We start from the raw sequence: 19,633 nt of genomic DNA on the forward strand, positions 1-19,633 counted from the left end.
CAGGTGGATTCATTACCACTGAGCTATCAAGGAAGCCCAGAACCTACCAAAGGGAATTGTGTATATGTGTTTAGTCACTCAGTCATATCTGACACTTTGTGGTCATATGGACAGACTGGATCCTGCCAGGCTCCTCTGTCCATGGGATTCTCTAGGCATGAATACTTGAGTGGGGTGCCACCTCCTTCTCCAGGGGATCTCCCCAACCCAGGGACTGAACTTGCACTCCTGCATTGCAGGCAGATTCTTCACCACTGAGATGCCAGGGAAGCCCTTCCCAGGGGCTAACCAATTATTAAAGACAGCAAAAGACTCAACACGGTCTTTTGTAGGCAAACTAGGTAATCTAGGGCCTGAACTCTGAACTACCACCTCTCTCTGGATCTGTCTTGTCAAGAGGCAGAATCCTCTGCACTAATCTCCCTGGGGCCAGATACGAAGCAACTGGAAGAAACAGCCTCTATGACCCAGAGCCTGCTGAAATTATTTAAACTAGCCAATTCTAACCCTGCTTACCCTGTCTTGCCTGGCCTTTCCCATGGAAACCAAAATGCAGGCTCCACTCATCCTTTTCCTTGGCTCTTTATACCTCCTGACTGACCCTGGTGCTTCCCTATGCATGGTCTGGTGTGCCCCTCCTATTACAAACTGTAACCAACTTGGCCATCACCTCCTGATCTGTTGTCCTCGTCCTATTGGAATAACAATAAAACCTACATTTTAAAACAATAGGTTCTACTCATTATCGTCTGTTTTAACTCTTGAAGGAACAGTGCAGTAAATATTTCAGACGGATCAATGACTCCAAGTTCATTTACTGGCTGTGTGACACTGGGCAGAATAATACAACTTCTATGAATCTCAGTCTACTTTTGCAAAATAGTGAAATTCTCTACTAGAAAAATTAGTGCTTTTACTGTTTTCTCTGTTTTTATAAAATATAATACTTTATACTAAATTATCTTCCCATTGGGAAATATAGATAATTTCCCTTTTCTTTTATCTGGCAAAAAATCTATAATTGTAGCTGCTGCTGCTAAGTCACTTCAGTCATGTCCGACTCTGTGTGACCCCATAGACGGCAGCCCACCAGGCTCCCCCATCCCTGGGATTTTCCAGGCAAGAACACTGGAGTGGGTTGCCATTTCCTTCTCCAATGCATGAAAGTGAAAAGTGAAAGTAAAGTCACCCAGTCGTGTCCAACTCTTAGTGACCCCGTGGACTGCAGCCTACCAGGCTCCTCTGTCCATGGGATTTTCCAGGCGAGAGTACTGGAGTGGGCTGCCATTGCTTTCTCCATTCTAATGGAAGAAAAAATGCTGTTTACATATTTTAACTCATGTAATTAAGTATTGGACAAAAAGCTCCAGTTTCTTCCATAAAAATGGCATTTTCAAGGAAAAGGAATAGTATAGAAACAATGTCTTTAAAAAAATATTTGATACAAAATTTTATTTCAAATTCAGAAGCATGCAAATTAAAAGCATAAGGTGATACCACTTCAAACTCATATTGTTAAGAAAGTCAAATAGTATCATGTGCTAACAAGTTTCTACCTTTGATTTACTTAACAGGAAAGTTTCCTGGGATGACGTATTTCATATTTCATATTAATGGAATATAATAAAAATTATATGGTGACGTTCTCTACCACTTATGACTTTGTATTCCAGATATAGTTGCATTAAATAAAAATCAATGAATATGACATAAATAAGACTAAACATTTTGTTACTAGATGAGTCTGCTTTTTGGGTATGGTGCAGTATGTTATTCTTTCTGAAATTTTATTTTTCTTCCTATACAGTATCACAAAAATGAATGGCAAAGGATAGTTTTTTTGACTTCATACCAGCCAAAACAATTGTGATGCAATTAAGATTTGATAGTAAAGTTCCCACAAGGTGGCGGCAGAGGCATCACCATCAGCAGCCAGTCGCTGTACAGAAGAGCCTAAGGAAGGAAGCAAGGGAAGTGAATGGTATGACTACAGCTGAATGTCTAGGATTTGGTGCTGCTTTGAGTCTGTCGGCTCCACATAGGAGAAGCTGGGTCATTGAGGTTCCAGGGAACTTAATAGGCCAAAGGCAGCGTTTGGCCCCACCTAAGACCCTGGGTCAGCTTTTAGAATTTCATTCTGTGAGGAAGTTTAGGTTTTTTTCTACAGTTCACTGTGGTGTTTTACAAATACTAAATGAAATTACTATTTTTAATTTCTAATTAATGACACACAGCACATTACTGTGCATGTAAACAGTCTATTCCTGAAAAAACATTTCTGAGATGTAGAAAATTAGTTAACACTCATAGTCCATGTTTGCATCCTTATTAACATTACTCTATCTATTAAAATCATAAATTCTTTAAGTATTTTAAATAGATCATTTGTAGTAACAAAATAATTTGAACTACTCTTTCATTAAAATTTTAAAAATCTCCCACATAGTACAGTATATCTGTCTTGTGATTTTTACTGCATTTGAGGGAGAAAGAATCAATGAAATGGAACCCTCTGATTAAGTTCTAGGATTGTGTACCAGTTCTGAGGGGTGGGAAAGACCATGCAAGCCCCCTAGAACTGTTGGATCTTTACATCCTCAACACAAATGTGCAAATAGACACACAAATGCAGGACTCAGATACATCTGTTCTCATTAGGAATTCAGAGGAGAAAAACTAAATTCTTGTAGGTGTATTCAGGAACTATTCTATTTAAAATATTATAAAATTTAATTTTCCCAGCTGAGGCTTAAAAAAGGGATACTCTGCTTCTTGTTTCAGTTTTCACCTTACAAACCAGCGTCCTTTTCAACACATGTTCAGCATTAATGTTTCATCATTTTGCACTTTTTGTTGGTGATTTCACTGTTTGAAATGACCCCAAGCATAGTCCTGAAGTGTTATCTGGCATATCCAAGCACTGGAAGGCTGTGATGTGCCTCAAAGAGAAATATGTGTTAGATATGCTTTATTCAGGTATGAGTTACAGTATTGTTGACCCTGAGTATACTGTTAGTGAATTAACAACATATATTAAATAAGGGGTCTTTAAAGAGAAACACACAGAAAACAAGGTTATGCATTAATTGATTTTAGAAATATTATGACCTCAGGAACCTAATTCTATACTTCCCCAGGGGCAGTGGTTCAGTATTCGTGAATTAAATGTGACTTTATAGCGGATGATGAGACTTCATTGTACTTTCCATTGGTGCTATGCTAGTAGAGGCCCTAATCCTTAGTTCTCAAGTCTGGCTGGAGACTAGTATCACAAGTGGAATTGAAAGGAGAAGTAACTGACAATAAAGCTCCAATCGTGGAGATTCTGATGCAATGGATAATTGTATATATGTCTGCCTGTGAGACAAATATATAGGGAGGCTTGAGAGCAACTTTCTAGCTCACTTTGCCACACAACAAGGAACTGAGTGGCTGCTCTGGTACCCCTATTGGGGATTCTCTGGGAGGGCAATGTGTGTGCTTGGATAAGGAAAGCATCTAAAAGACAAATTTTTCTAGCCAGCCTTGGGTTATTTTTGAAATAAAATGGCTTGAGCTCCTATAAAAAAAAACAATGCCTTAAAAATCAGAATTTTTAAGTGTTTTGAGCAAGTATCACTTTATTTTAGGGGAGGTGGACACAGCCAAGTTCTAGCCAATGAGATATATAAAAAAAATTCTGCGTTAGACTCGTGGGGCATTTTTCTCTTCACTATTGAGAAAACGCAAGTGGGAGAAACTCTATGTTTCATCTTGTTACAACCTGCTTTGAACTGGAGTTGTAGGAAGAAATGATGTGGGGAGCTGTAGCAGTCATTTTGCAACCATGAAAGAGAAGAAAAGAAAATTATAGGGCACACCCCAGAGTTCTAACCTCAATGAATTATTGGCTTTTCCTGTTAAGTGTGAAAAGTCAATTCCCTGTTGCTGGGTCACATTTACTCAGCGTCATCTTTACCTCGAAGCTGGAAGCATGCCTACTGAAATGGCCCTCCTATCCTGCAGAGCATGGTGAAGTCTGGCACAGTTCATAAAATATTTGATAAATTCTGTAGAGCTTATGCTCTCATCGTCTCCCCTGCATGGAATTCTCAATCTATGCTCCCTCTCTCACTTTCTACAGCTACACTTTTCTATGTAGCTCTGCTCCACCACATGGAGCTACTGCTGCTAAGTCGCTTCAGTCGTGTCTGACTCTGTGCGACCCTATAGACGGCAGCCCACCAGGCCCCCGTCCCTGGGATTCTCTAGGCAAGAATACTGAAGTGGATTGCCATTTCCTCCTCCAGGGTATCTTCCCAACCCCGGGATCAAATCCAGGTCTCCCGCATTGCAGGTGGATTCTTTACCATCTGAGCCACAAGAGAAGCCCAGACCTGAGACTACTTAAGGTCAGTACAGCAAATGAAACACAGGAATGAACTTGTCATATTCTGGCCATCTCTGCCATCAGGAATCTCTCACAGATTCTCCCTTTGGAATGTCAATACGATCTACCTATGGTGATCTCTTTCTTGGAGATCTCTTCCTTCTACGGAAGACCATCTCAGTTCACCCTCTAATGAACAGATGTTGAGTGTGTATATATATGTGCACACATATGCATTTACACATACATTTATGCAATAAAAAAATGGTAGGAAATATATTAATAATGCCTATCTCTTGGTGATGGAATTATAAGTAATTCATATAATAGTCTTCAATATGATGTGATTTTCCCCCTGAAATTTCTACAGTGAATATAAACTATTTTTAAATAAAAATTAATGTTGTTAAAATATTCAATTCAGGAACAAATCATCTGGACAGCACATGTCTGGCAATAGGCTCTGAAATATATTCAGGTTCCATGTGTTAATATACTGACATTTGTCACAAAGCAATAATAGCACGAGTAATTTGAAAGTTCGACTTCCAAAATCTAAAAGCCGCATTCCACTTTCCTCCTGGAGCCCTCTCCCATTTCACCTCCACACCTTCATTCTTGTTAATACTCCTCTTCAAATGTATCACAGTCTCTAGCCCTTTATTGACTATGCCAAAGCCTTTGACTGTGTGGATCACGACAAACAGTGGAAAATTCTTAAAGAAATGGGAATACCAGACCACCTTACCTGACTCCTGAGAATGCAGGTCAAGAAGCAAGAGTTAGAACTGGACATGGAACAACAGACTGCTTCCAAATCGGCAAAGGAGTACGTCAAGGTTGTATATTGTCACCCTGCTTATTTAACTTATATGCAGAGTACATCATGAGAAATGCTGGGCTGGATGAAGCACAAGCTGGAATCAAGATTTCCAGGAGAAATATCAAGAACCTGAGATAGGCAGATAACACCACCCTTATGGCAGAAAGCAGAGAAGAACTAAAGAGTCCCTTGATGAAGGTGAAAGAGAAGAGTGAAAAAGTTGGCTTAAAACTCAACATTCAGAAAACTAAGATCATGGAGTCCGGTCCCATCATTTCATGGCAAACAGATGGGGAAACCATGGGAACATTATTTTGGGGGGCTCCAAAATCACTGCAGATGGTGACTGCAGCCATAAAATTAAAAAAATGCTTGCTCCTTGGAAGAAAAATTATGACCAATCTAGACAGCATATTAAAAAGCAGAGACATTACTTTGCCAACAAAGGTCCATATAATCAAAGCTATGGTTTTTCCAGTAGTCATGTATGGATGTGAGAGTTTGACTATAAAGAAAGCTGAGTGCAGAAGAATTGATGCTTTTGATCTGTGGTGTTGGAGAAGACTCTTGAGAGTCCCTTGGACTGCAAAGAGATCCAACCAGTCCATCCTAAAAGAAATCAGTCCTGAATGTTCATTGGAAGGACTGATGCTGAAGCTGAGACTTCAATACTTTGGCTACCTGATGTGAAGAACTGACTCACTAAAAAAAACCCTGATACTGGGAAAGATTGAAGGCAGGAGGAGAGGATGAGACGGTTAGATGGCATCACTGATTCGATGGACATGGCATCACTGACTCAATGGACATGAGTTTGAGTAAGCTCCGGGAGTTGGTGATGGACAGGGAAGCCTGGTGTGCTGTAGTCCATGAGGTCGAAAAGAATCGAACACAACTGAGTGACTGAACTGAACTAGCCCTTAGAAGGCTCTCTAGAGCTGAGGTCAAGTACTTTATTCTTGATCTCTATCAGCTAAAATCTTTGAACATGAACCCCCTAATATATATATAAATATACATTTTCTTTACATGTACAATTATGACATACCATAAAATACAAAAAAAAAAACTTAAAAATAAGGGATGAGATAAAGATGAAACAAGATTTTTAAAAGTAATTGATATAATCTAGTGCATTAATAATAAAAATAATTTGTAATTGACAATGCTTTATTTTTTAAATCTTAGTGTAACTCTCTTATTTAGCAATTCAGAAGTCTGGTTGGATTTATCTCAATATGTGATTTCAATAATTCATTTTAAGCACTAACTCATGTCTCTGTCCCTACTTGAAGACTTTGTCAGCTGTATAAGAGCAGAAGAGAAATAAAAATATTTAACTAGCTGTATGGCATGGGTAGTAAGCAATTAAAACAGCCACTCTTCAATCAGAATGGACCCAGGCTGAGACTGCTAACCCCACAATGCCCATCAGCTACATGCCAACCAGGATTTCAAGGAAAAGACAAGGCACTCTACCAACATTTGACTGTAGCTTGCTCTTGAACATTTATTGTAAAATAAAAGAAGCTCAGTCAATCTTTGCCCTTGAGGCAAAGGTGTTGTTTAAAGATGTGTAAATATGCAAGTAAAATTTTAAAAGGACTTAAGCTATGGAGGAAGGATTTAGAAAAAAATGGATGTTTGGAAAATGTATCTCTGACACCTGATACTTTTGCCCAAATATTTGTGTTGAAAAGCTTTCAAAAGTGCACACTTAAAACTATAACTTTAAAACTGAATTTTTGAAAATAATTGGGAAATGGTTATCATGACCTGGTAAACTTAGTTTTGTTTTTTTTTTTCTATTTTTGACTTATTTATATTTTTGAAATACAAACAGTATTCTTTCAAACTTTTCTGCTGTATCAACCTATCAGCTTCTGCTTCTTGCAGAAAGGGATACTGTGTAAAAACTCAGTTAGATGGCCAGTTACTATATAATGTTTATACGTATAACTAAGTTATTTCCTCTATAAATTGTGTATTATTTGAGTGCTAGCACTATCTCTTACTCATCATTTGTCCAAAAAAATTGCTGGCAGTCAAGTATAGGGTATGTGTAACATGCCAGGATTAGGGCTAAGTGCTTACAACAACCTTTTAACATAGTACAGATATCATCATTATTCTCATTTTACAGCTGAGAAATTTGAGGTTATTTTCCTGAGATGACACAGCAATTAAGAGGCAGTTGCTGCTGCTGCTGCTGCTGCTGCTAAGTCGCTTCAGTCGTGTCTGACTATGTGCGACCCCATAGACAGCAGCCCACCAGGCTCCCCCATCCCTGGGATTCTCCAGGCAAGAACACTGGAGTGGGTTGCCATTTCCTTCTCCAATGCATGAAAGTGAAAAGTGAAAGTGAAGTCGCTCAGTTGTGTCCGACCCTTAGTGACCCCATGGACTGCAGCCCACCAGGCTCCTCCGTCCGTGGGACTCTCCAGGCAAGAGTACTGGAGTGGGGTGCCATTGCCTTCTTTGTAAGAGGCAGTGCTGAGATGTAAATCCTCATCTCCTGAGCTCACAATCTCTAAGCATAATCACAACCCTATTCTGCCAGTGGAAGGGCATCTAACTTTAAATTATACAGAGTAGGATCTTTCCTGATACAATTTAGTAAACAAGTGAAAAAAACAGAATGACAATTCTAGAACTATTTCCTCATCAAATTAAATTATTGTCATTTTCTTTGGAAAAGGTATGACTGCCATGTATGGCCATTAAATTGTAGTTCTAGTTTGTTGAAGACATGGCAGTTTTGACTTTTCTTACTTCTTAATAGAAGAAAACTCAAATGGTAAGGTGGTTAACAGCAAGAACCTATTATCTAGTATCTTCCTGAGTGACTATTTAAAAAACAGAATGCTAAAAGATGACTTTTAAAACTGATAGAGATGGAAATATTTCTTTTACGTTTAAAAAGAAAGGGCAGCTCAAGAAAAAAGGAAAAGATATAGGTCAGTATGATTTCCTACCTCAAAGGAGAAAGGAAACAGAAACTTACATTTAGAAGCAATGAGGAGGATGATAAACAAAATTATTTGAAGAAACTTGACATAGAAAATCTCTATTAAAACAAAAGGGAGAAAATAAATGAAACTATGCAGTAAAAATACAGAAGAAAAAGGATACATTTTGAGAGATTAGATTCTTTGTACCCCAACTTCTTTCCTTCAGCAATGGCCCAATCCTAAAAATAGTGGTTTCTTTCTATTTTCCCTCAAAATCAGTTCTCATCACTCAATCTTCATTCAGCAAGGCAACTCTTCCCTGAGAGTAAATATGTATAGTTATTGATGGGTATTATGTGATGCTAACAGTGAGGGTCAGGAGAGGGCATCTATATGGAAAAGCATCCGTGAAACTGCAATGTGCATTATTATTTAGATGTTACTAAAGTCCTCATGCACACTGTATATTTTCTGGTTATTATTTATTTCCCGTCTTCCTCCTCCCATTAGAATGCGACATCCATAAAAATAGGAACGTTATTAAGTTTTATAAACTGACTCTAGGGCAGCACTGGTCACAGAGTAGGTTCTGAATAATTATTTTTTTAAGTGATTGAATGAATGAATGCCATAATCTAAATACCAAACACTTAAACCTCCATTTTTGATCGTCTTTCACCAGGACAGCAATTTCATGGTATTAAGAAGATGACATTATTTCTCTATATTTAATCAATAACCTCTTTTTATTCCCCAATGTTTGAAACTAAAGGACTAAAGATGAGTACCATGGGACACAATGTTTTTTGGTTTGTTTGTTTGTTTTTGCTTTGAAATACTGAATACAACCTGCAAGCAACGAAAGGGGGAGGGGGAGGCGGACCTTAACAGTCCTAACAGATAATTTTGTATACACATAACTAAGCATATAATGTGTTTATCCTCTACCTACAATATAAACTTCCCAAAGTAACTAAATATATGGAATTATTTTATGAAGAGACAGTAAAGAAAAGCATAAACCAGGCTCACTTGCAAGCTCAACATTCTACTTGACTTCAGCAACTTTCACTATGTGTTTTGACATTAAGCCAGTTGCTAGAGTCACCACTCTGGTGTTCTTGCCTGGAAAATCCCATGGATGGAGGAGCCTGGTGGGCTGCAGTCCATGGGGTCGCTGGGGGTCGGACACGACTGAGCGACTTCATTTTCGCTTTTCACTTTCATGCATTGGAGAAGGAAATGGCGGCCCACACCAGTGTTCTTGCCTGGAGAATCCTGGGAATGGGGGAGCCTGGTGGCTGCCGTCTATGGGGTCACACAGAGTTGGACACGACTGAAGCGACTTAGCAGCAGCAGAGTCAAGGCAAATAAAATTCCCATTCAGGTGGAAAATCAGCAATGGCCTACATATGTGCAGAGTACTGTAGTGGTCCTGTGTAAATATGTCTTTTCTTTAAGCATATTACAGTTCCTGGGGAGGAAAAAGCTATTACTAGGTACATAATGTAGTTAGTAAATAAAGTCAGAAAACAGCTATAACATTTTGAATTGGGTATTTTCTATGCCTCGGGTAAACAAAGATTCTGTATTTCTCCTACCCAGTGCAAAACACCACCAAACTTCTCTGGCCTATCCAAACTTCACTGAATGTGCATTGTTAACCCATGTCCACGGGATTCTCCAGGTAAGAATCCCAGAGTGGGTTGCCATTTCCTTCTACAGGGGATCTTCCCGACCCAGGGATCTTCCCCACCCAGTCTCTTGCATCTCCTGCATTGGCAGGTGGATTCTTTACCACTGCAGTCAGAAGCCCACCAACTGATTGCTTTGCCTAAACATATCTTTTCAGTAGCCTAAATGACCCCTTCCACCTCCATATAATTCTGGACCATGAGGTTCTCATTATGAAGCAGATAAACTACCACCCCTAGTCACCCAGGGCTGCAGAATGCCAGAGTGAGTAGCAACCCGAAGGACTCACATTTATGTGGCTTCTGTACTGAACCAAAGCTGCCATTTTTCAGTGTGGGTGTCTTTTTTTTTTCCCTCATGACATAGACAAATGTTGATGTTTACTACAAGTTGGTACATTAGTTGCTAATTAAGTTTCTGGCTGCTTCAGCCAAAACTTGCTGTATTGAATCCAAGAAAAGAATGGCAGCTACATCAAAAATAAGTTGTTGGGGATTTTGTTTGTTTTATTAAAGGAACGTTGTATATTAAAGAATATGGGGAACTTACATACTGGGAGATAGAAAACCTTCAGTCTTGGCTTCCTCCTAAGCTGAGTTGGTAGTTCAAGTCCTTCCGCGTCTGTCACCAGGCCTTGGTCAAAGCCAAATAAACAGTACAATCTACGCGAAAGTAATCAAGTTGATTAACTGTTTATCATTACTTGCTCTTTTTCATACCCACCCACAAATTCCCAGAGGAAAGAGTTACTTCTTGGGGACCCACAGGAGGACAGGTTTATCCTGGAAAGAGCTCACTTCACCCTGGGGGGCTACATATCTCTGAAAAGACGTCTTCTTAGTGTCATCTCTCTGCTTGTCCCTGTAATCTCACACTCGGGCGGGGCTGGGGGCTGCCTGCATTCGCCAGTCAAGCCTAATAACTTCCTGTTGACATCAGGGTCTGTGGCAGCCTCTCTTCACCTCTGGGCTGGGAAGTCCCCAATCACGCTTGCACGCCCTCCAGATCTTAGCTGACAAGGGGTGGTGCGAGACAGCTGCGGGGAGGGAAGTCTGAATTTTCATTCCGAGCCCTGCAAAGTAGACAAAATACCCGCTGGCACTGCTGAAGCCCTGCTGTCTTACTCCGTGGAAGAGAGAATTCGCTTTCCGTTTCTGTTTCCCACAGGGCCGAAGGACTGTCCTTACCAGAACCGACCAAAAGGTGGCTCCTCCCAGACCAAACAGACACTCCCGGCCCAGCTGATTACGTGTGGAAAGTCTTGAAGAAGAGAATCGAAACAGAAACCGAAGTCAGGAAAACTATATAACTGCCTGGCGGAAGGTTGGCCTCGAAACTCCCACCCGAGTGAGCAGAGCCGGCGCCCTGGTCCCAGGCTCACGCGAGCGCCCACCGCCGCCGCCGTGTCCTGCGCACCTGCACACCTGCCCGGGTGCCACCACGCCCCCGCGCGCCCGCCTGGGGGTCCTGCAGGCAAACCCTGTCGTCAGCGCGTTGCTGCAGGCCCCGCGGCTCCGAAGCAGCAGCAAAGATACCTATCATCCGCTGAGTTGAGAACAACTTTTCCATCTACCTGGAAGAGTCTTTTCCCACCTCTGAGGAAGAAAGATGTCGTCGGACGGGAGTTCAACAGACAAGAATTTCTGCTATCTCATCTCGTGTTTCAGGGCCAGAGTGAAAAGGTACATCCAGGTGGAACCAGTATTGGACTACCTGACTTTTCTACCTCCAGAAGTGAAAGAGCATATTCAGAGGACGGCCGCCACCACTGGGGACATTCAGGCAGCTGATCTGCTTCTGAACACCTTGGAGAGGGGGAACTGGCCGCTCGGCTGGGCTAGGATGTTCGTAGAGGCCCTCCGGCAAGCAGGCAACCCCTTAGCCGCCCGCTACGTGAACCCAGAGCTCACGGACTTGCCTTCTCCATCGTCTGAGAACGCTCACGATGAGTGTCTCCAACTGCTGAACCTTCTTCAGCCCACACTGGTGGACAAGCTTCTGGTTGCAGATGTCTTGGATAAATGTGTGGAGGAGAAACTTTTGACAATTGAAGACAGAAATCGGGTAGGTGTCAGTTCAAATGGAGCTGGACTTAAAGGCAGATATTGCTACTTGGGGTTGTTCCTCCATTTGCCCCATTCCAAATGTTTTTTGACATCTTTGGGTAAATTTGGTTCCCTCCTGCCTTGAGACTGTCTAGGATTTTAAAAATATAATTTTGCAAATTTAAACACAAAACAGCAATTTTTTTCTAATTCTTTAACTGAAATGAGCTACAGAAGAAAGAACTCTAGAAAAATAATGTTTGCTAATAGACAGCATTTATTAAACACTTACTGTGCAATTAGACTCATTTGCAAAACCTGTTATCGGAGTTCATGCTCACAATAATCTATTGAGTTATTAGTTAGTAATCTAGTGTTATTAACTGTGCCATTTTACAGATGAGTAGACTGAGGCAGTTTAAATAACCTGCCCAAAGTCTACCAGGAAGACAGTGGTAGAGCTAGGGATTTAGTTCCTGATGGTGTGAAATTTTATGTCATATTATATGAAGTTGCATAGAACGGGGATCAGCAAACCATGACCCATGCTAAACCAACCTGAAAGCCAAGAATGATGTTTAAATTTGAAATTTTTCAGTTCATAAAGAAAGTTTTATTGGAAACAACTATGCTCATTCATTTACATGCTGTGATTGCTTCTGCGCATTAAGAGCATTTGAACATAGAGTCATATAGCCCACAAATCCTAAAATATTCAGTATCTGGGCTTTAAACAAAAAGTTTTCCAATCTCTGGCCTATATTATGCACTATGCCATTTAATATTGGTCCAAATGGGGAAATTACATAGTACATACACACACACACACTTTTTTTTCTTTAATCAAAGTTTGAGCATTCTTTGGGAATCAAAAATTGGAGATAATTAATTGAAAAAATATGTAGCCGGTAGTAATTTTCCATTGTAATAGAAAAATAATGAATTTTTTAGATGCCATTTTGACAGGAAGACTCTTATAGGGGATTACACTTAGCGTTTTATTGTTCATTGTTTTTCAGTGAATAAGGAAGTACTGTGGCATATAGAAACTCTGTCATATTCGAATCTGACTTAGAGTGTACAGTGAAAGTTTTATTTTGAAAGGCATGTAGGCAAATAAACCCATTTTGGGGGGTCAAAGTCTAACATGCTGTGATTTTTGACATTTTCTTTCTTTCTTTCTTTTTAGTTCATCAGTTGTATCCTCATTACAAAGTTCTGGGCACAGGACTCCTATCAGCCTATGATGTGACTTGATCTTTAGTGACTAAAGCTAATGCTCCTTTGTCAACTTGACAGCCATAGGGCCTGTCCAAAGACCTAAGTGTGTATCTAATTTTGATGACTGGTTTTCCCAACAAGTAAATAACTTTACACTGTTGTCAGTAAGGTTTATGTAGTTTTGTGTATTGAGAACCAGCTAGAACGCATTATAGTAGTCCAGCTGGATATGACAAATGTGTACATCACTGTGGCAGAATCTTAATTTGGAAGACAGTATGCAGCCTTCAAGCCAGCTGGAGATGGAAGATGGCATTTCCAGCCACAGTAGCTGTTAGGAAGTCCAGAAGCAACAGAGTCCAGTAACACCACAAAGCTGTTTATGTTTGGTGGGTATGATGTCCCGATTGCCAGTGAAACAGCACTTCTCCTTATTTACTCTAAATACGTCTGCCTATCAGCATCACTTTTGTCTTGCCTGGATTGAATTTCCGCCAGCTAGATTTTATCCAAGTTCTTGATTCTGGCAAGCTTGGAGGCAGCTAGCAGGAATGCAAGGGATTTGACACAAAGAAGATATACAGTAAAAGGACATTTGTGTACTGGTAGCAGTTAAGGAAGGCCAAAGCAACCCCATTTCTCTCTCATAAGGGAGAATGGAGGAGCAATATATGGAGGCTTTCTAAGGATCAGTAGTGTCTGTGTGAGATCCTGGCACATCATTCTTAAAGATACCATCTGTCTCAAAGGGAAGCAATGGCGGACGATGGGAAGGAAACACTAGGTTTAGAAGAATCCATAGCATGTTGATATGGGTTCCTGAGGAATGTTTATCTTATTACAGAAAAGTGTGGTGAGGAAAGCATGGGAGTTTGGAATGGCAAGACCTGGATTTTGACTTCTCTGTTTCTTACCATCTCTATTCCTTTGGGCCAAATTATTTAAGTTTCCTGATCCTAAATGTACTATGAAAATGGATATAATAATAATTTCCTCTCTCATTCACAGTGTTTTAGTGAACATGAGTAAGAAACATTGTTTATGAAAAAGGTTTATTAATAAGAGAGCTGTTTTCATATGATGATGACTTCTATTATTTGTTTGGTTATATTTCCTTGTGAATTTAAAGTTTCAAGAACTAAGGTAAATGCCTTATGTTGAAATTGAGATCTGCCTCCTAAATTCCATGCATTAAACTGTGAGCTGAGGAAGAAACTGTTTTTCATCTAAGAATGAAACCAGGACCTAGTTAGAATTAAGTATAATATTGGTGCTTAATAAGTATTAATTGATTGGATTAATTTCCAAGAAGTCCAGAATAAAAAATGAAAATGCTTGGTGTAATGAATTGCTTTGCCAGGCATCAGGGGGGAGGAATGGTTGGATAATGAATATAAGATCTCCAAGTTGGCTTTTCTGACATCTTAAAATAGCATTTAACTAAGAAATTAGGACTTTTAAAAATAATTAATTAATTTTTTTGCTTTACCATATGACTTGTGGAATCTTAATTTGCTAACCAAGGATTGAACCCAGGGCCCCAGAAGTGAGAGTCTGAGTCCTAACCACTGGACCACCAGGGAATTCCCAAAATATTTTATTTTTGTTCTTTTCCTGTTTTCCAGTTGACATTTTCTACTTGGTCTGTATTTTAGTTTAGGATTTCCACCTCCACCACCCAATCCCTGTCCCTCTCACACAAGTGCTTCTAAAAGTGATCCTAGATTTAGTTTTGTGACCAGCAGATACCCAAAGAAATTGGTTTAATTGATTAATTATTCATTCATTCCATTTGAAAATATGGAGTGGCATGTTGCCCCAGACACCAAGCTAGTGCTGAAAAGAATGGAGAATAATACAGATACTGCCTGTGCTTTCATGGAGTTTATGATGCAGGGTTGATCCGTGTTCATTCTTCTAACAAATAGGTAAAAAATGTCTAGTATATGTGAGGCACTATTGTAAATGCTGGAGACTCATTAATAAATACAAGAATGACTTTATAGAACATTATGATAGAATGATCCCTAACAGTAAGGGAGTGCCCCTGTACTGACCTGCTTCTGTTTAGGCTGCTAAGTGACATCTTAGTACATCCATGACTTAGACATCCATGAACTCTGGATCATATAAACATTTCCATAGTGTCTTAACAGCTTAGGTAAGCTGCATATTTCAGCCCCGTCCAGTTCAAAGCATTAAATATCTACAGTCCTGGAAGACTTTATATACCTTTCATTTATACAAAGAATCAGAGATAGCATCACCAGTTCAGCTAGAAACCCCCCAGTTCTATTTACATTAAGTTGAGTATTGGGGTCAGTCTCCTTCCAGCTCATTGTATTGCCACCTAAATTAAGATGGATAAGATTTTTTTTTAATTTTATTTTATTTTTAAACTTTACATAATTGTATTAGTTAGCAATAAAAAGTACTAATAAGAAATTAGTTATGTCTGTGTGACAATGCCTATCATTCAGAAAGACATTAACTTTTGGAGAGAACTTGTTCTTTAAAATTCTTTGTTTTTAATGTGAGTTTGCTTCCTGATTTACTGGTACTGAGGGTAGTTCTGCTATGTTAAAAAGTCACCATTACCTTTAAATAGATATCTGAGGTTATTCTGAGGGAGAAAAACCATTTTATTGAACTTTACAACTGTGTTGGCTATCCACTGTTTAAAGGAAATATCACTGGTTTCTCTATTAATGTATGGTAGAAAAAACTAGATCAAAGAATTCAGAATATGAAATCACTGAACTGTATTACCCACAAATTCATATTTATTTTACACTCCATTTATTAGTTAATAATGTATCCATAGACATTTTTAACTTTGTAGTTAAGAGAATACATTAAATGGGGAAGAAATGTGAGTGGGAACCATTGTCCTGTTTCCGTCTCAAGTCTAAATATTCACTTCCCAAGAATTTTAATAATCAAGTGTATGTACTGGGATCTTATATTTTTCCTATGTTTTAAGAGAACAGATTAATTTTAAAAAATTTATGGTTGCTTTAAAGGAAATTGATATACTTTCTAGAATCCAAACTAGGAAGATTTCTTAAAAATTCAGAACCTTGATGATGCTGCTAAACTTGCTCAGATATTATATGTAGTTCCACATTCAAATAATAAAAATACTTGTAGGAAATAGTGGCAAAATATTTCTCAAATTCCTGAACTGAGTAAGGACAAAGCAAGCTTGACAAATGCAAATCATTGTATACTCAAAGAAATAACTAATTAATAGTCAAAGAAAATTTAGTGGATATAATATATTAGCTTTTTAAAATATAAGTATTTATTACAGTGCTTCCCTTGTTCATTTTAGAAAAATGCTTCCTGATTACTTCTGTGGAATGAGTTCAAAGCTGATTAAAGGCTGAAATAATTAAAAATGGAAATAGTTGAGTTAAAAGAAGGTGCTCAAACCAGTCTCATTCAGGATCTTTAGTGACTACTGCTTAAATTAGTAGATAATAATAAAAATGTTACAAACACCAGAGAAGGCAAAGAATTTCCATTAGAAAGTTAATGAAATTAGAGAAAAATAGGAAATGAGCGAGAATCTGCTTAGAAATGCTGTGAGGGAGAAATTGCCTAAACTTTATTGTCATTTTAACCACTTCTTGTCAAAAAATGAACTTAAAATGAGAGGCAATTACCAGCTATAGAGTTCAGGAAGGCAGCATTCAACTTCTGAAGCCAATTGCCTGGGATCAGATTCTACCTCTGCCATTTACTAGCATTATGGCGTTAGGGAGGTAATTGGACTTCTCTGAGCCCTGGATTTCTGATCTGTAAAATGGGTTAATGTCAGTATCTTCTTCAGAGTTGTTGGGTTGATATATGCAAAACCTTTATAATTAACTATTAGCTAATGAAATGAACATATCCATTGGGTAGAATATGCAGTATAATCTTGTTCTAAGTAGTGCCTGCTGGTGAAACATTTATAAGGATAGATGATTTTCCCGATTATCCATAATAATAATTAACACTGAATTTATACCGAGCATTGTTCCAAAAATGCAAATTCCTGATATTAGATGATTATGGAAATGTTTATAGGACTAGAAGATATGCAAATTTGTAGGAAATAATCTAGTGAAAAGGTCGATATTATACTAGAAGATGGACAAATGTTGAGAAGGACCTTTGAGAGTATTTAAGTCAGTATTTCGTACCTAATCTGCTGGCTGGAATCAAGAGATGGCTTTTGAAAAAAATTTCTGGTTTCCCAACATGGACAAATGAGAATCTCTGGGGGCAGATCTCAGACATCAGTATTTTCTAAAGTTCTCAGGCAATTCTAACCTGTAACTAGGACAGACAAACCCTGAAATTTCATTTCCGTTGCTTAATTTTACACATATAGAAACTGAAGTCTGGAGAGGTGAAGTGGTTTGCCTAACGGCATAGCTAGCTGATTGTGTTCTGCCTAATTTCTTTCTGGTCTAAATGTGATCATTTCTCCAAATGTTTGGCTCTATATTAAGAGTTGGGGGGGGGGGGGTTCATTGTAATAATGATTACACAAATGATTCACATTTTATTTTTTTTTTTTTAATTTTTATTTTTTTATTTATTTATTTTTTTAAATTTTATTTTATTTTTAAACTTTACATAATTGTATTAGTTTTGCCAAATATCAAAATGAATCCACCACAGGTATACATGTGTTCCCCATCCTGAACCCTCCTCCCTCCACCCTCCCCATACCATCCCTCTGGGTCGTCCCAGTGCACTAGCCCCAAGCATCCAGTATCGTGCATCGAACCTGGACTGGCAACTCGTTTCTTACATGATATTTTACATGTTACAATGTCATTCTCCCAAATCTTCCCACCCTCTCCCTCTCCCACAGAGTCCATAAGACTGTTCTATACATCAGTGTCTCTTTTGCTGTCTCGTACACAGGGTTATTGTTATTTTAAAAGATTTGCTAGATTAATCTATAAAAGAAATTAAATGAAGCCTTAAGATAGGAATGAATGAATATACAAATAATTCTTCCCTATTTATAAAAAAGATATATAGAAATACATTTCTTATAGTATTAAGTAAACACAAATTTAAAAATATATATATATAGTAATGATAAATAGCACAAATATTAAAGAATATAAAAGCTGTGATAGTACTTACTTACTCCGTAATGGTAAGAGTCAAGAAAGAGAGGTTGGATAACAAATGTTTGATTTCCTATTTATAGACTCCATGAGTTGAAAAGAAATAGCAAACCCTATATACACAAAAGGAAATTGATGCAAATAGACATAATGTAGGTAGAGATTAAAGACACCTTCTTTTGCACCCCTTATTCAGAATGATAGAGGTAAAACATTTGTTTCCTCTGTCAGGTTTGAATATCTCAAAAGCTTTAAAAAAGGGTGGACATTTAAAAGGGGATTGGCCCAGCGAATCTCCTCCCTCTAGAATCCAGAATTTCTGCAAGTGGCATTGATTTTTTTCTTTAATGATGTTTTCTTTTAATATGAACCTTTATACATACGGTTCAATTTTTCTAAAGGCTAGTTTCTGTTTAAATTTATTCATTAAGATGTTTGACTTCTTTAATTCTACTTTTCTCTTAAAACAGGTTTCTGCTGCAGAAAATAATGGAAATGAAGCAGGGGTAAGAGAGCTACTGAAAAGGATTGCGCAGAAAGAAAACTGGTTTTCTACATTTCTGACTATTCTGAGGCAGACGGGAAACGATGCGCTTGCCCGGGAGTTCACAGGCACCGATTGCTGTGAAGGCAGTACAGGTATTGCTCATTCTGCAAAGGACAGCTTTGTGTGTTTTGCCTAGTGATTGAGAGTTTAATGAAGCCTATAGATACAGTGCCCAAAGAAAAGGATGTTTAGAATCTGAATTTCAGATCTGTTTTCTTCTCCTTAAAAATGAAGAAATTGCTGCCTGGGAAAAGATGAACCTCCCAAAGACCATAACACTCAACAAGCTGGGCTAGAATATTGGCCACTGACTCCTCATCCAACATGTTTTCCATTTTCCATCTTATTTTGAAAACAAAGGGATTGTCTGAGATTTTTATCAAGATCATTTTAACATTGCTTAGACAAATAAACTGGAAGAAAATATTTTAGTGGTTATTACAATTATGCTGCAAAGTCTTCAGGACATTTATATAATACTTTGAGGAATTTATTAAACATTTGATAAAAAGTCTATAATTGCTAATGTATCACAATATTATTTTCTTTGAGTTTTTCAAAGTGTTCAATTATAATAATACAAATAGCATAGCTCTTTCACATATGTTATTTGTAAATATAGTATTAACTGCCACCTTATTTTTCTTTACAGAGTATGTATCCTATGTTTTAAAGAAGTAACAAATGAAAGACAAATTAAAATTTAATTGGCAATGAATGGTTACCAATATATAGTTGTTATAATTTATATACAATTATATATAATTTAAATGGAGTGTAATCATTTCAAGCTTACTTTACTTCTTTTATTCAGTCAGGCATTCAATCAACGTGTAACGAGTACCAA

At 38.2% G+C, this 19,633-nt stretch overlaps 2 protein-coding genes across 3 annotated transcripts in view; one reads left to right on the forward strand and one right to left on the reverse strand.

The window, feature by feature from the left end:
* Positions 1-11,162, reverse strand: part of GCA (grancalcin) — a 43,780-nt gene extending 32,618 nt beyond the window's left edge. Inside the window, exons 1-2 of one of the 2 annotated variants that reach the window (XM_019971835.2) lie at positions 11,026-11,162; positions 10,388-10,500 (exon numbers count right to left, since the gene is read on the reverse strand). The gene's annotated coding sequence lies outside the window, so the exon portion shown is untranslated. Of the gene's footprint in view, positions 1-10,387; positions 10,501-10,930 lie in introns of both variants that reach the window. The other variant, XM_019971829.2, reaches the window with a different exon arrangement.
* A 132-nt stretch (positions 11,163-11,294) lies between these two features.
* Positions 11,295-19,633, forward strand: part of IFIH1 (interferon induced with helicase C domain 1) — a 55,850-nt gene continuing 47,511 nt past the window's right edge. The window contains exons 1-2 of the mRNA XM_019971816.2: positions 11,295-11,902; positions 18,710-18,878. Coding sequence (XP_019827375.2) covers positions 11,447-11,902; positions 18,710-18,878 — 625 coding nt within the window. The 5' untranslated portion in view covers positions 11,295-11,446. The remainder of the gene's footprint in view (positions 11,903-18,709; positions 18,879-19,633) is intronic.

The sequence above is a fragment of the Bos indicus genome, chromosome 2, assembly GCF_029378745.1.
Source record: "Bos indicus isolate NIAB-ARS_2022 breed Sahiwal x Tharparkar chromosome 2, NIAB-ARS_B.indTharparkar_mat_pri_1.0, whole genome shotgun sequence".
Taxonomy (NCBI): domain Eukaryota; kingdom Metazoa; phylum Chordata; class Mammalia; order Artiodactyla; family Bovidae; genus Bos; species Bos indicus.